At 51.9% G+C, this 16,803-nt stretch overlaps 1 protein-coding gene and 1 long non-coding RNA gene across 5 annotated transcripts in view; one reads left to right on the top strand and one right to left on the bottom strand.

Moving 5' to 3' along the window:
• Nucleotides 1-16,803, bottom strand: part of LOC110348229 (uncharacterized) — a 36,606-nt gene that overhangs the window by 18,143 nt on the left and 1,660 nt on the right. The gene's annotated exons all lie outside the window — the stretch shown is intronic.
• On the top strand, nucleotides 1,397-10,004 carry Trim56 (tripartite motif containing 56). 4 transcript variants are annotated; one of them, XM_004840154.3, is made up of 3 exons: nucleotides 1,397-1,541; nucleotides 2,111-2,252; nucleotides 2,353-10,004. In XM_004840154.3, exon 3 carries the CDS (start codon nucleotides 2,354-2,356, stop codon nucleotides 4,571-4,573), a length of 2,220 nt encoding a protein of 739 aa, XP_004840211.1. In that variant the 5' UTR covers nucleotides 1,397-1,541; nucleotides 2,111-2,252; nucleotide 2,353; the 3' UTR covers nucleotides 4,574-10,004. The 4 variants fall into 4 exon arrangements, with proteins under 4 accessions (XP_004840211.1, XP_021110135.1, XP_087052449.1 ...); XM_021254476.2 differs by having other exon boundaries at nucleotides 1,414-1,541; nucleotides 2,077-2,252; XM_087196323.1 differs by having other exon boundaries at nucleotides 1,417-1,541; nucleotides 2,138-2,252.

Genomic DNA, 16,803 nt, shown 5'->3' with positions numbered 1-16,803 from the left:
ACTCTTCCTAGGAGAAACAAACTCTGCCTTTTCCGTGTTTCTGTAGAACTTTAAGTGACCTTAGGTAACTTACTTTTATGTCTTTGTAACACTGCTTACTTGTCTGTAAAATGAAAGCAAAATGTTTTTTTAAGGGCTGGGATGAAGACAGGCATGGTGGCGCACCCCTGTGACCCCAGCACTCAGGAGGCTGAGGCAGGAGCATCGCTGAGAGTTCAAGGCCAGCCTTGGGCTACATCGTGAATTCAAGTGTAGCCTGAACTACCTAGCCTGTCTCAAAAAACAAAAACAAAACAAAAAGGTCTAGGATGTAGCTCAGTGCAGAGGTGCTGGGTTCAGTCCCCAGTTCCTGGGTGAGGGGAGACCTGTGAATTTGAACCATCCGAAGTCGGGACGCTGGTGCCTTTTCCTGTCCTGTCACACAGCTCCAGCCACCTCCTCCTCCTGGAAGGCCTGTGTCCCTGCTTTGCTGGCTGTGACTTCCTCCCTCTTGGATCTCCATGTACCTCCTTCTCTGGCAGCTGCATCTCAGGCCCTGCACTGACCCCAGCGTCCAAGTCCTCTCATCACTCCCTGCGCTGTTGCTTCAGGAAGGCTTTTCCTCAGCTTCTCGATCACCTTCTGCCCTGCAGACACGGGAGGGTCGAACACATGGGTGGAGACTGACAACTGTGGGGTCTAAATGCTGGAGCTACTGGAGTTCCTGGCAGTTCTTTCAACTTCTTGGTGCTTCTGATTTTCCATAAAATGTTGGAGAAACTATCCTTGGCTCTTTTGATAAACAGACTCTAGCTGAGCATGAGTCCCTTTATGATCTGGCCACTTCCTCTCTCTATAACTTCCTCTGCCACTGTTCGCACAACCCGAATCCTAAATTGTCGGAAGCCACTGAGAACTGTATAGTTCATTCCTCTGTCCCCATACTCATGCTGCTAACGATTTCTGGAATACCTTTCCCTGCATTCTACTCCCTGAACCCCAACTCTCCGTGCCCCTCCTCTCTGCCCAAGCCCGCTGCAGAAGCAGATTGTGGTCAGCGTCTGGTTGCTCGGGAAAGGTTTACCCTACGCAGGGCCTCGCCCAGGCTTGAGGTGCTCCCAAGCCCTGCAGGCCTGGCTGGAGGACTTGCTTTCTAGATCCCGGTCTCTGAATCATCCAAGGGAAGAACAGATCCTCAGGCGCTTCCTTGTTTGCAATGGATACACAGACAACAGACACTGACAGACAGACAGACAGACAGACACACACACACACACACACAGAGTCTCACTCACTCACTCAGGCAGCAGCAGCAGGGGCTGAACCCTGCCTGAACCCTGCCTGAGGAGGGGCCTGGGGACCTCCGGAGAGAGGTCCAGGCTGGGTGGGGAAAAGGGCGGGGCCTGAGTCTGTGCTTCTCGGTGTCCCGGCCAGGGACGGAAGTTGCACCACAAGTACAATTAGTTTCAGTTTTGTTTCTCTTACACGCTGTCAGCAACAGTGGTGTCCAGGCCGCGGGGGTCCCCCCGGAGCCCCTAGAGTCCAAGGGCAGCTCTGGCTGGGTAAGCAAGGGTGGGGCAGTTAAAAAGCAGAGCCCGAACTGGATGGGGGGGCCAGGAAAAGGGAGGAGAAGCGAGCGCGCGTGAGGAAGAGGAAGGGAGGGGAGAGGGGGGAAAAGGGATCCGGAGGGAAGGCGGGAAGCAGGGCACCCCCACCCCCTCCCCGGCGGCGGCGGGGGGCGGGGGGAGCTTCCCCCAGAGACCTCCCTGACTCTCTTAAGCGCCTCCTCTCCCCAACCCCAGGAAAGGGGAAAAACTACCAGATCTCTGTGTACGCTGGGAGCCCACAACTCCTATCATTCAGAAGTTTCTGGAATGCATTGGGCAGGAAGGGCTAAAAGGGAAGGACTCCAGAAGAGGAGCCCAGAATCCATTACCAGAAAAGTCAAGTCGGGGCAGCAAGTGGCCCCTAAGCCCCAGGATGCTGCCCCAGGGTCTAGAGGACAGATATGGGGGACACACAGCAGTACCCGTTCACCCGGGGAGACACCTGTGATGCCTGGCACAAGCCTGTCACCTAGGTTTTCTGCTCTGTAAGGCCAGGGGCCTTCTTGGTCTTTGATTTCTCACAGGCTCAACACAAGCAGCATCATTTCCAGGTTCAGGGTTTCTGAATATACCTAGGGAGGAAGAAGAAGAAGAGAAAGAGGGTGGCTCCCTAGGCCCAGAGCAAGCTCCAAGTCCTCAGGAAGCAAGAAGGAAATTCCTGACCAGGTGAGATCCCAGACCTGGGAATGTGGGGAGGCTTGGGATGAGGGGCTGGGTTGGAGGTGCCCTCTGCCCTCTGAACCCTGACCCCACTCTTGCTTCACAGAATGGTTTCCCAGGGCTCCCCCGCCTCGCTGCTGGAGGCCCTGAGCAGTGACTTCTTGGCCTGTAAGATCTGCCTGGAGCAGCTGCACACGCCCAAGACGCTGCCCTGCCTGCACACCTACTGCCAGGACTGCCTGGCCCAGCTGGCCGAGGGCAGCCACGTCTGCTGCCCCGAGTGCCGAGAGGCCGTGCCTGTGCCACCTGCCGGAGTGGCCGCCTTCAAGACCAACTTCTTTGTCAACGGGCTCCTGGACCTGGTGAAGGCCCGAGCCTGTGGGGACCTGCGTGCAGGGAAGCCGGCCTGTGCCCTGTGTCCCCTGGTGGGGGCCACCAGTGCTGGGGGCCCGGCCACGGCCCGGTGTCTGGACTGTGCCGACGATCTGTGCCAGGCCTGTGCCGACGGCCATCGCTGCACCCGCCAGACCCACAGCCACCGTGTGGTGGACCTGCTGGGCTACCGGGCGGGGTGGTATGACGAAGAAGCCCGGGAGCGCCAGGCAGCCCAGTGTCCCCAGCACCCTGGGGAGGCTCTGCGCTTCCTGTGTCAGCCCTGCTCCCAGCTGCTATGCCGCGAGTGCCGCCTGGACCCCCACCTGGACCACCCTTGCCTGCCCCTGGCTGAGGCAGTGCGCGCCCGGAGGCCCGGCCTGGAGGAGCTCCTTGCAGGTGTGGACAGCAACCTGGCAGAGCTGGAAGCCACTCGGGTGGTGGAGAAGGAAGCCCTGGCCCAGCTGCGGGAGCAGGCCGCCAGGGTGGGGACGCAGGTGGAGGAGGCGGCTGAAGGGGTCCTCCGGGCCCTGCTGGCCCAGAAGCAGGAAGTGCTGGGACAGCTACGGGCCCACGTGGAAGCTGCTGAGGAGGCTGCACGGGAGAGGCTGGCCAAGCTAGAGGACAGGGAACAGGTGGCCAGGGCAGCGGCTGCCTTTGCCCGGCGGGTGCTCAGCCTGGGGCGCGAGGCCGAGATTCTCTCGCTGGAGGGGGCGATCACCCAGAGACTCCAGCAGCTGCAGGGCTGTCCCTGGATGCCTGGGCCGGCGCCCTGCCTGCTGCCCCAGCTGGAGCTCCACCCCAGGCTCCTAGACAAAGACTGCCATCTTCTTCGGCTGTCTTTTGAGGAACAGCACAAGGAGAAGGACTGTGGGAAAGATGGAGCGGCTACCCAGGAAGGGACTGAAACCCAGATCCAGAGAGAGGTTGGAGCTAAGCCAGAGGGGCAGAGTGGAGTCCAGCCCCAGTGTAGGGATGGATCCCCAACCCTAAAAGAAGACAAAGCCCAGTTGTCCCAGGAAGATGCAGGAGCCCTATTGGAGTCTGGTGGCAGAGTCAACAAGAAGAAAAAGTTCAAAGGCAGGTGCAAGTCCATCACCCGCGAGCCCAGACCTGCCCTAGAGCCAAACCTGGATGGCTCAGGCCTCCTCCCCAGGCCCATCTTTTACTGCAGCTTCCCCACGCGGATGCCTGGAGACAAGCGGTCCCCTCGCATCACTGGGCTCTGTCCCTTCGGCCCCCGGGAGATCCTGGTAGCAGATGAGCAGAACAGGGCGCTGAAACGCTTTTCCCTCAATGGCGACTACAAGGGTGTAGTGCCCGTGCCTGATGGCTGCTCCCCGTGCAGTGTGGCTGCCCTGCAAAGCGCAGTGGCCTTCTCTGCTGGTGCGAGGCTCTATCTCATTAGCCCCAGTGGTGAAGTGCAGTGGCGCCGGGCCTTGAGCCTTGGCCAGGCCAGCCATGCCGTGACCGCACTGCCCAGTGGGGACCGGGTGGCTGTCAGCGTGGCGGGCCATGTGGAAGTCTACAACATGGAAGGCAGCCTGGCCACCCGGTTCATCCCTGGGGGCAAGGCCAGCCGGGGCCAGCGGGCACTGGTGTTCCTGACCACCAGCCCCCAGGGCAATTTTGTGGGGTCCGATTGGCAGCAGACTAGTGTGGTGGTCTGTGATGGGCTGGGTCAGGTGATTGGGGAGTACAAAGGACCCGGCCTGCATGGCTGCCAGCCAGGGTCCCTGTCTGTGGATAAGAATGGCTACATCTTTCTGACCATCCGAGAGGTCAACAAGGTCGTGATCCTGGACCCAAAGGGGTCACTTCTTGGCGACTTCCTGACAGCCTTCCACGGCCTGGAAAAGCCCCGGGTGACCACCATGGTAGACGGCAGGTATCTGGTTGTGTCTCTCAGTAATGGGACCATCCATGTCTTTCGGGTTCGTTCCCCTGACAGTTAGAGGGAGTAGGACTGGGAAGGAGGGAGGAGGGGGGATACTGTGGCTGAGGACATTTCCTGGAGGGCAGAGATCGCCAGTGTTTCAGTGTGAAATGCCAAGCTACTAACCCCTTTGCTGATGTGCAGGGTTGGGGACCGATAGCAGTGGTGTAACCATAGCTCTCAGAAGCAGTTGGGCAGAAAGCATTCTGGAAGCCAGCCGAGCCTCTTGCTTTTTTGTATGTGACTGTATGCTGCTGTTGATGCCACTGTTATATAGTTTAGATTTCTGGGACTTGTAAATGTGTTCTGATTTTCATTCTTCAAAACCATTCCTAGTGGAGTAGCCGAGAGGGAGTCCTGGAGAGGGGAGTACATGTTGTCCTCTGAGCCTTGAAGGACCTAGCCAGGCATAGTGGCACATGCCTGTAATACCAGTTCTCTGGGAAGTTGAGGCAGGAGTATCGAAAGTTCAAACCCAGCCTGGGTCTTGGAGACTTAGCGAGACACTGTCTCAAAATTAAAAAGGCTAGGGTTGGGCCAGGGATTTAGCTCAGTGGTTTCGCTGCCTGCTGCGCAAGCGCAAGGACACGAGTTTGATCCCCGGCACCAAAAAAAAAAAAAAAAAAAAGGCTAGGGATGTAGCACAGGGTGAAGGCCCTGCGTTTAATCCTTAGCATCCCACACACACAAAAAAGACCAAAGGTAGGTCAGTTGTAGGCATTGTTTGAAGGAACCAAGAACTGGCTGCCCTCAGATTGGCACAGGAGAGCCTGGGGTCACAAGAGCCCTGAGATCTCAAAATGGCTGCAGATGGCAATGGCATGTCTGCTCCCCACAGCCAGAAAGTATTGGCCCTCCAGGGAAATAGGTTTCAGGTGGGTCCGAGTACAGGTGAGAGCAGAAGTTGTAGGTATTAGCCTCAGAGGCTGTAAAGAGAATAGGCTACCAGAAAAGCCAGCCTTGCAGAGTTAGCATCTGAGAAACTGAGTATTGGAGAAGGGGAGCTCTCCGTGCTTCGCACCCTGAGCCAATGTGAGGTGATAGCTATGCTGGATGTAAAATCTCTACCATGCAGCACTTCTGTTGGGCTTCCTTTACATTTTTTGGAGTCTTTTTGTTGTTGGTTTCCCCTTAGTTTTTCAGCAGAGTTCCTTTGAGAAATGTTAACCTTTGCTTGGCTGAACTAAGGTAGAGAAATTGGGAAGCTATGAAACTCTAGAGGCCAGTGTGGGACTGGGTTGCCTCGCCAGCTGGAGGACCTGAGAAGTCAGCAGTGGAGCAGGGATGGGTGGAGTAATAAAAACGAAGATGCAGTTAGAGGTGACTGTGGCCACCAGGGTGGTACTGGTGATTGAGTATTCTATGGGTATGTTTAGCTAAGGGCTATCCAGAGATGACCGCAAGGGAATGGATGTAGGGATCATGGAACCCTCCTGGAAACCAGAGGGATCCAGAACAAGTCCATATGGAAAATGCAGGACGCCAGGGGTAGGAAAAAGAAAATCCTTTTCTGGGAAGCACATTTCTTATTTATCGAAACAATGGTGCAAATCTTCAATGTCCAGGTGGACAACTTCGATCATATAAAAACAAAAATATACATACAGCACAGGATATTGATTAAAAGAAAGCCAGTAAGATAAGAAAACTACATAGAATTGATATGATGAGGGAAAGTTGAGTCTCAATACTGTATATGTACTGACTAAGACAAAGGATGGACTAGGCTGTGCACCCAGGGGGAAATATGACAGGCAAGGGCTAGTAAAATGGAAAAAAGAAAACCTTGCATGTGTCAAAAATGAATTTTCACAATATGTTCTGAAGAAATATGTAGACTCCTGACACAATAAATAATGCTTTCTGGAAACTACTGGGGAAATACTTTACAAAAGTTTGTTTTAAATTATAAGACTATCGCTTCTCAGCCTTTTGGCTAAGATCAAGTGTAAATTATAAGACTATCTTATCTCACTTTGGGGAATACATTCTGGGAAAATAATTCATTAGGGAAAATATTTGTACAGAGACATTTGTGGCTGCTCTTTGTAGTCCAGTCATTAACTGGAAACTGTTTTCAATTGTGGGGTGACAGCTAAGTAGACTGCGGTTATTAAGGGAATGAGCTCTACCCTTGTGTATGACAAGTATGAAGACTATTTGGAAGAAGTAGTTATGTGATACAGTCATGAGCACAGAAAAAGAAGAGATTTTGGAATTATCACGTAGTGATAACAACTAAGGAAAAGTATGTCTGAATAGTAACTGGAGAAAATTGTAAGTAGTATCCCCGGTACCAAAACAAACAAACAGAAAAACAAAATTGTAAATGGTGATACAGGAGGTTGGGTTCTTTTTGAGTTATTTTCTGATATTATTCACATATGCACATTGCTACTTCAGTTAGTATTTATCCATGACTTAACATATATGCTTGAATATTTACTTCATCAAAACACACCTCTATAAATGATATTCAAGAATAACTACTGGGCCAGGGATTTAGCTCAGTGGTTCTGGCGCCTGCCACCTAAGTGCAAAGTCCTGAGTTCGATCCCTGGTACCAAAAAAAAAAAAAAAAGAATAACTACTGGAGTTGAGTGGATGTGTAGTCAGAACAACGGGTTCAGAGGAGAGGCAGGAGCTTGGGAGGAGAATCCCAGATAGTTAAGGCTCAGCAGAGAGGAAGAGTCACTGGAGCTAGGCCCATCTGGACCTGAAACTGCCCCAGGAAGGTTGGCAGAGATCAGGCTGTCCCCATAGGTGGAGGGATAATTGTGGAGTCTCTAGTTTGGGGGGAATTTTTTTTTTTTGGTACCGGGGATAGAACTTGGGACCTTTAGCTTGTGAGGCAGGCGGCAGAACCACTGAGTTAAATCCCTGGCCCCGGGGGGAAGTCTTGTTGAGTTCAGCAGCTAAATCAGACCAAGTGGGAATGAAATGGTGGTTCTACAGAACCAACTAGTATAGGATAAGGGGTATGAAGGCCCAGATGATGTCTGTCTTCACTGCAGTTCTGACTGCAGAGTTAGCACCTGATAGCTCATCGTGGGTACTCACTAAATATCTGTGAAATGAATTCATGTCTAGAAAAGGATGAGATAGTGGTCAGTGGTCTGATTCCAGAGATTTCCCACCTCAGAATGCCATAGCCCTAACTAAACTGTGCAAAAATGTTGGCTGCTGGGGAACCTCCAGTAGGGGGCACTGTGGACACAGTCTATCATGTGTCTCCCAAGGCTACAATGTGTCAAGAGCAGGGATGAGATTGGGGTGTCCTGCTTTTGTTTGGGGCGGGGGGCGAGCTGTGAGAGACAACTCCAGGAGCTTGTGCACTCTTGAATTGGAAGAGCAGCTCTCCAGAGATGCAGAGGGGCTTTGGGCAGAGGACCTGGTTAGTAAGCCAGATAGACATGTGGCCTGCTCAGGCAATAAAGCAAGAATTGAGACCTTCAGAAATGAAATGACCTCTAGCTGTGAGAGAGAATCCCACAAATGCTTTTAGTGATGAAGAGGCCAAGTGGCTTCCCAGGGGCATTGGGAGACAGGGAAATACTAAATTTTCCTCCTAAAGGTACAGGTATAGAAGGGGCCAGAATGCTAGCAAAATGTGAAAGATGGATGAGAAGTGTAGCTAAGAGCATAATTTGGAAGTAAAATCCTGAACACCCGACCTGGGACCTGGGAATCCTAGTGAAAGGGTGGAATCCTAGTGAAAGCACAGAAAGAAACATTCTTGGGCTGGAGATTTAGCTCAGTGGTTTTGCCACCTGCTGCATAAGTGCAAGGACCCGAGTTTGATCCCCGGTACCAAAAAAAGAAAAAAAACATTCTTGATGTACAGCAACCTCCCATGTTGCATGTGACAATTAGCTTGATCAATTGTTCTTTTCTTGATTGTCCAGATTGTGCATGGACTAGTTGGGAGAATGCTATTTGGGTCGAGAGGAGAGGAAGGAGAAGGCCTTGTTTATATTCTTCATGCTGGAAAGGGGGAAGAGGATAAAGTAGCAGAGACCTAAGTTGGGTGTTGGCTCTTCCACAAGAGCTGTGCAATCTTGCTCCAGTTCCTTAACAACTTGGACCTTCAGTTTGCACATCAGTAGAATGGGATTACAATATCCACCATGCCCACCTCACAAGGTTGTGGTAAGGATGGGATGAGAAGTGTAGGGAAGTACTTTGCATATTGTAAAGCCCGACTCCACAGTATCGGTTAGGAAAATTTCACCTGACTTGTGCTGACCTCAAGCTCCACCATCAGTGTGAGCTTGAATGGGGAGGCAGTGTGATAGATCTTGGCAAAGTTGCTGTCTTCAGACTGTCTTTTCTGGAGGAAGCTGTTTTGTTTTGCTTTCCAGCAGTTACATGAAGCAATATGGGAAGACACAGTGACTACAGAAGCAGAAGGGACCAATGGCCAGCTTGCTAAGATTCATTGCCATTCCTAAAAGCCAGCTGAGAATCTGACTGTACTAATTAAGGACTGATTACCATAGACATTTAGAAAAAGTTAAAAATGGCAAGAGTGGCCCAATCTTTTAATAGTTCAGAGAAGATATAATTTGGGAGGGAATAGCTCTCTTTCACTGTCATCTTCCTATTACTCTATCTGTAAAATGATGTCATTTTCTAAAACTGCAGAGATAGAATTCCAAAAGGGCAGAAGTCCAAGAAAGAAGTGAAAAACTTGCAAAGGAAGTTGATGGGGTTGGTGCCCTGAACTGGGCAAGATTTTGCTGGTGGGTGCCAAGATCAAAGTGTTTGATTGTCTTTCCTTGGCAGAGAAGCTGAGATGTTGAGCTGCCCTATAAATTTAGTGGGAGATGGGGCAGGGATGCAGACATCTGCATTGGGGAGAAAGCACTTACTCATTACCTGGGGCGGAAAGCTGCCAGAGAGTGCCCAAGAAGACGTTTCTAGCTGGAGAAAGACCAAGTTCACATGCAGGCTTGGAAAAGTAGGTAATTTGATCAAGGGTAGGAGAACCAGCTTACCCTACTGGCTCATGAACATAGTTTAATTAAATGCATCAATGCAGGAACAAAAAATAAGTCTTGGGAGGACCTCAGACTCCTATGGTTTGAGAGGTGGAGAAGAGAGAGTAAAGTTAGGTAAGATCCCACCAGAAATGCTGGGTAAGCATCTTGGGCACCAGTGGAGTAGGGGCTGTGCAGAAAGAAATTAGGAAAGTGGGTGTAAGGAGCTGCGGCAAGGCAGCCTGAATTGTCTCCAGAGAAGGTTGGAGCTGGTTGGCTGAGTGGGCCAAGAGAGACTGGGTTGAAGACAGAAAATCAAGGCCTTTGTTCCCTTCTTCAATGCATAGACCAGCCCATCTCTGTGAGTTGCTGTAGGATCAGGCATCTATGCTGTGAATTCTTTCATTCCTTTGGTGATGCATTTTGTATCTTTCCTCTGTTTCTTTTAATAAAGTTCTTATGAAAAATTTAGACCTTTGCTCAGATGTGTTTGTGGGTCTGGGGAACCTCCAACATTCCAGCCCAGAAAGAAACCAGAGGAAATCAGATTATCATGGCTGTCTGATGGTGACTCCCAGGGTGGTCACACACATTCCTTGGGGACACTGCAGGAGCTGTAAGGTGTAGCACAGTTACCACCTGTGATCCCTTCTGTCCCAGCTCACTTGCTCCAACTGGAGAGATGGAGTCCACTGTGCAGATGTGCGTCTCCCGTGCTAAGCCTTCTGGGTGATTTCCAGCAGGTGATCCAGACCGTGCAGGCTGTGACCATGTGCACAGTTCCCAGTATGATGGCTCGGAGGTGTGACATGCAGGAAGTGGGCAGGAGAGCCCAGGTGAAGGTGGCTATGCCCATCACATTGCTTTCTGCCTATTTTTCTAGTGTGGAGCAATTAAACAAGCATTTTGGATAGCTTGTAGCATGTTCATTTGTGATCTTCCCTTCAGGGTCAAGAGGATCAGGATTCCAGAAAGATCTGCCCACTGGCCAAACCTACTCCCCTGACCTAGTCTCTAAGAGTTCCTGAATGGGACCTCAGCCCCTGGCCTCCCTATTAAACACGAAGTAAACAGCAGTAACTGAGTCCCTGCCTGTGCCTGCTTAGCAGTCATCAGCTCCCAGAAGCCTGGGTGTCTGCAAAACAGGAATCATTCGCATTATTTGATAGAAAAGGACACCCAGGCTTGGTGAGGCTTGCCCATTAAGTGGGCTCAACCCTCTCAGCCTTGGGCTCGTCTGACTCCAAAGCTGTCCTTCCTGGTTGGACACCGGGTCCTCTGTTTTCCCAAGCAACTCTAAATCTCAGCCAGGTCACCTGAGTCCATCTGTGTTCCCTGTTGATGAAATGACAGAATGGGCAAAAGGAGATCTAAGGTTCTCGCCTCTGCTCACAGGGCAGATGGTCCTGTTAGAAGAGGTCTGGAGTGGAGCCATTGGAAAGCAGCCCCTAGACATGCCCTGGCCCTTCCTCTCTCTTGATCTGACTGCCAGGGCCCCCAAGACAGAGAGAGAATGACAACCGGAGATGCTTTGAATGACTTGGTGAGGGAGCAGGGGCTCTGCTGCTGTGGTGACAGCTGGTTTAAGAATTTTGCAGTTCATCATCTAATGACTCAGCCAGCCCTGGACCGGCGCCTTGGTGAACCCCGGGGAGAGTGACTCAGCACAGAAGACTCTGCTGGTGGCAGGAGAGACCGCTCTGGCCCCTGTGAGCAGTGACTGTGGGGAGAACAGGCTGTTCCTGGTTGCAACCCCCTGGGCGGTGAGGAGGTGGTACACCTCCCTCTTTGGCCAGACTCACACGGGCCTCATGCTCTGGCCTCGTGCCCCTCGCCATGTGGCCGCCCCATCTCTCCTCCTCTGCACTGCTGAACGTCACAGGCCCAGAGACACCGGGGCCATCTGCACTGCCCACAACCTTGATGAACAGCCCTGTGCGAGGTGAGAGGCCAGGGACCCAGACTGCTCTCCTTCTTACACCCACTTTGAGGATGTGATGACAAGAACAAGAAGCCACACTGGGGGTGGGGAAAGAAGGGACACGTCACAGGCTGGACACATGCTGGACAGATGGTCACAGCGTCCCTCCCCCTTTGGGGGGCTAAGGAATGGGGCTCTCTGAGCTTGATTTTTCTCAAGGGCAACTTCTAAAACATCTCGTCACTTTCAGAAATAGCAGTGTCTATTTTCTCTTCCCACATAGTAGGTTAGGGACAGTCTGGATGTCCAGAGGAAAACAGCTATAGGGGCTGAAAAAGAGTAACGCTTCTTCCACAAAATCCAGAGGGAACAGGGACTCGGAGCCTGGGCCGGGTTAGTCAATGTGAAGGCCACACACAGGCTGTCTCCTCTGCCTGCGGAGGCCTGGAGGCCCTGATCAGACGCTCACGGGGCGCCCCTTCAGGACGAGGACTTCTGATTCACACTGACCATTCCTCATCTTCTCTGTACTGATCTGTTGTTTTAGAGAACAGATGAGCGAGTTTATGCTAAACCAAGTCACCTTCCTTCAAGTGGAGCCTGACCTGGGAGGCCCTGGCAACTGTACAGCTGGGACAAGGCCCTGGGGCCAAGGTTTGTCTTTTCCTTTGGAAGGCAGGCATGAATAACAGTGACACATCCAACGTCTGGGGAAAAGGATAATAACCTCGCCCTGGGGAAGTGCTTTCTTTATTCCATGGCTCTTGAAGCTGCTGCTGTACTGTAACATTTCCTTATTTATTCTGGTGCTTGTTTATGACTTGTCCCCCACGGCACCCCTGCCACTTCTGTCTCAGTCTTTGTTTGTTCACAGATAGATCCTAAGCCCTTAGAATAGTGGTTGAGCCACAGTAGACACTAAATGAATCAATGGATGAATGAATGAATAAATGAATGAATGAGAAGGAATGAATGGTACTTGGGCACACTTTGCACCTGCTGTGCACGTCTCCTATTCTCTCCTGAGTCCCACTTGGTACCAGGAGGTAGGTATTACTATCACTCCGGTCTCAAAGCTGAGGACAGTGAGGTTAGAGAGATCCAGAAACAGGCCACATCACCAGGAGCTGTGCACGTAGCTGGGCAGAGCACAAAGCCCTCCACGCCCTGGGGAGTGCTGGCCGCGAGGCCCTCCAGGGAAACTGCATGGCACCTTAATCTGATCTGCTCAGTGATTTTCTCCATCTCCCTCCCCAGCAACTTCCCAAAATATCTCTCTACCCTGATGTACAGCTTCTCCTCAGCTGGAAAGATGGCAGGAAAATAGGAGTTGGTGGAAGCTGGGGCAGCAAGGGAGCTGGTGGAGGAGGTGGGAGGGTGAGCCTGTATTCAGGCTGGCGGGGTGGAGGCCCTGGGGCTGCTGTCCCTGCCCTCTACCTGCAGAGCTGGTCTGGAGAGGAGGTGGCATCCCGTGCGCTGGAGTTTTGGAGTAGGCAGTACCTTCCCTATGCTCAAGCAGGAAACCCACAGAAAAGTGATCTAGGGAGTCCCTCTTCCCAGGCTTTGGCCTGGAGCCTCCCACACAATCTGTTGGAGAGGGAGCTATGGGAACAGAGGATCTCAGCCCAGTCCTGATTCGGCCTGGGAGCCTTGGGCCAGCTTGCATACAGGCCACATCCCTTCAACCTCATCCACCACTTTCCCTCTCTGGCCCTGTCTTACGCTGTTTTTGTGGTTTTGTGTTTTTCTTTTCCATTTTGCAGTGCATGGCCTTTGCACTGAGCTACATCCTCAGTCATTTTTCTTCTTCTTCTTCTCCTTCTCCTCCTCCTCCTCCTCCTCCTCCTTCTTCTTCTTCTTTTTTTTTGGTACTTGGGATCAAACTCACGACCTTGTGCTTGAGAGGCAGGTGTGGTGCCACTGAGCTAAATCCCTGGCCATCCTCGTCATTTTTATTTTTATTTTTTTATTTTGAGACAGGGTCTCACTAAGTTGCCCAAGTTGGGCTTGAAACCAAGATTCTCCTGCCTCAGCTTTCCAGATTGCTGGGATTGCACAGTGCCAGTATCAGATAGGGACCTTCTTGTGCAATAGCATGCAGAGGGTGTCAAGCGCTGAGACAGAGCAAGTGTAGGTCAGTTCAGGTCTCTCTTCCTCTTCTTGTAAAACTACCAGTCCTATCATGGCGGCCTCACCCTCGTGACCCCATCTAATCTTCCTATTTAGAGGGAGTTCTAAATATATGGATTGAGATTAGGTTCCCAACACACAAAATTTGGAGGACGTATTCAAACCATCACAATCCCCATACCTCTATCGATTTTCTGTCAAGAAGAAAGTCTTTCCAGCTGAGATGTTGTCCTTCAGAGAGAGGTATTGTGGGTGGGCCTGGGGCACTGGAGTCACATGGGAAGTTGGTAGGGTGGGCGATAGAGAACACTGGATGGGACAGAGTACACGGGGCATGGCTTGCCCCTCGCCAAGGTAGGTGAAGCACTGGACCAAGCTGGCCATGGTGGGCTTTGGCCTCTGCCCAACTCTTATGTGATCCTTGGGGAAAAGAACCAGAGATCCAAGCCCATCATGGGCAGGAAGACAGATGGAGAGCTGGTGATTCACAGAGCCCCGTTCAGAGTCTCCATTCAAGCGAGAACCAGCGTCCAGGAGCCGGAGGAAGACAGCGCCGTGGGGCTCAGGCACGGCTCCCGCCTGTGGCTGGGAACGTGGTGCATCTCTCTGGTCTGTGAGGGTGTTCCCAGTCAGGGCGCCAGGCCAGATCGCGTCTCTCAAAGAATCAAGACTGGAAATTCCCCAGAGCTCACTTCCTAGCACTTCATCCTCAGCTCAGGCCCACAGCTGCCAAGTCTGGCTACCAAGGGCAAATGGTGGGCGTGAAGCCCTCCCTCCCTCCAGGAGCCCCTGTCCCAGCACAGAAGCACCCCACCCCCCATCCTGCCTCCAGCTCCTCCAAGGAAGTAGATCAGGGCAAGGAGAGCTGTACTGAATCCCAGCTCCAGCACTCCTAGCTGACACTCCTCACTGACTCTCTCTGAACCTCTCTCTGGTACTCCTGTGTAAATGAACACAGTCAGATATACTGTACCTGGGCTGGGGATTTAGCACAGTGGTTCAGCCGCCTGCCTCAAAAGCACAGGGTCCCGAGTTCCATCCCCAGTACCAAAAGAAAAAAAAGATATACTGTACCATGGGGCTCCGGGGACAAACAAAAGCAGCCAGCACATGAGTGATGCTCCATCAACACTTATCCACTTATTCATTCCTCTCTTGGGACCCTATGCCTTCTCCCCACACCTCCTAGAGGCAAAACACCTGGGCCGGGGTGTTTCTCTTCGTTTCCAAACACTGATCAATACTTGTACCATGCGGAAAGTGTCTACTGGGCCTTGCCTCGCTGTAACCAATGCAAACAGCAAGAGGAAAAATGTCGGGGAAGTCATGGCCAGCTGGGGAAGGTGGTTGGTCACCCAGATGAGGTGGTTTCATCATGGTGACTTCACCACAGTCCCGCACCTGGCCCTTGGCCGATGTGAGCACACTGTAAACAGACCAGTCTCAGGAGCCAAGTCATGGAAACTGGACACACAAAAATTGAGGTACAGAACCAGAGTGCCAGCTTCTCAGTGTCCCCAGTGGCCCAGATAGGCACATCTCTCCTGGGACCTCATGAGAGTTACTGAGTAACTGGAATCAGAATGAGGGCATGGTTTTGGGTAATTATTTTTATCTGTATCTACCCCTGGACCTACCCCAGGGCTTTTGTACTGAACTATATTCCCAGGCTTTTTAATGTTTTATTTTATTTTTGAAGCAGAGTCTCACTAAGTTAAGTTGCCCAGTCTGGGCTCAAACTTTCAATCCTCCTGCCTCCACTTCCCAAAGTGCTAGGGTTACAGGCATGCCCCACCACACCCCAGTGCATTGGGTGACCTCAATGGCTGTTGACATCAAAGGACAGCGTGTGACATATGCACGCCTAACCTGTGGCCTGGCCACTGATGTTTTGGGGCAGAGTACCAGCTCTCCTGGACAGTAGGGAGAGAGCACAAAACTCGGTCTCTGGATGCCCTTGTCCACTGAGGCACAGAGTTTTCTCCTCTCCTTGGCATTTTTCCTCAGACAGAGGATAGTGCAGTCAGCTTTCCCCACTGCAATCACAATCGTATCTGTTGCTCTGAGGCTTTACCAGGTCTCCCTAATTGGATTTGGGACACCCATAGACAGACTCCTTGTTAATTTCCACAGAGCCCTGATGTCCTCGCCGATGTCTAACTGAATTCTCAGAAGGCAGCATCACCTTCCTCTCCTTGGCCCAAGCACCAGCTCCCTCAGGGCATGGCGTCAATAAGGCACAGTGTGGATGGGCCTTGGAGGAAGGTGTGCACCCACATACTCTTCCCTCTCAATGACTAGCGATCCAGTAGTGAAAAGAGAATAACACATTCGATGCAGTCAAAGGACAAGGCAGTGCCACACACTGCCAGCTCTGGGAGGCTCAGTGGACGCTACACTTCCTAAACAGAGGACGTGGGACATTCCAGGGCTGCGTGTGTATGGAGGGAGGCAGCTGAGAGGCAGAAGCGGGAAGAGGGGGCCAGTATCGAATAAAGCTGCCTAACAAACAAAAAGAGATGGATAGCAGATGGAAATCAGACGATGGAGGGTGTGGAGGAACCGATGTGGCAAACTGAGACATGTCCCCAACATCCCTGACAAGAACACTCTCACAGCTTCCCACATCCTCCCACAGCGACCCTGGAGATCTGCCCTACCTAATGTACCAGGCTTGTTAAGAGACAGGAAGTTCAAGGGAGGCTGTGCAATTAATATAATCACAGCAGATACCCACTGCTCACACACACACAAGCACACACTCATCCATCCAACTGGTAGAACTAGCGGTCCACTGGACAAGAAAGCCCTATCAGAGAGAGAATTCACCCAGGCCAGGAGGGACAGCCCTGCCACCTTCCACCTGCTGCGAGGTCACTGACCATGGGCCTGAATCAGCCTGGGAAACCAGCCCGGCATCCTAAACACAACATGACCTGTCATCTGCAGGCCCTTGGGAGTCTCAGAAATAATAGCTGGGAGTTCCCAGGACTGGGGCTTTCCGTGCATGCAGTCCCTCCCTGCCGCCTCTGCCCTGTTATTCCTAGTAAGTGACATACTACCAAAGGCAGACCACAACAAAACAGAATTCCCTGAGAAATGGAGGGCTTGGTGATAAAAGTCCCTTCAGACCGATTTCAGGAATGGTTTCTGTGACTTCTCATCTAAAGTAGGGCTCAGAATGAGAAGGAGGGCCCCCAGGTCTCCCTCTGTTGATCT

Source organism: Heterocephalus glaber, unplaced genomic scaffold (assembly GCF_053883595.1).
Source record: "Heterocephalus glaber isolate CG9 unplaced genomic scaffold, H.glaber_assembly_v1.0 deba00001610, whole genome shotgun sequence".
Classification (NCBI taxonomy): domain Eukaryota; kingdom Metazoa; phylum Chordata; class Mammalia; order Rodentia; family Bathyergidae; genus Heterocephalus; species Heterocephalus glaber.
This window is presented reverse-complemented; position numbering and strand designations above follow the sequence as displayed.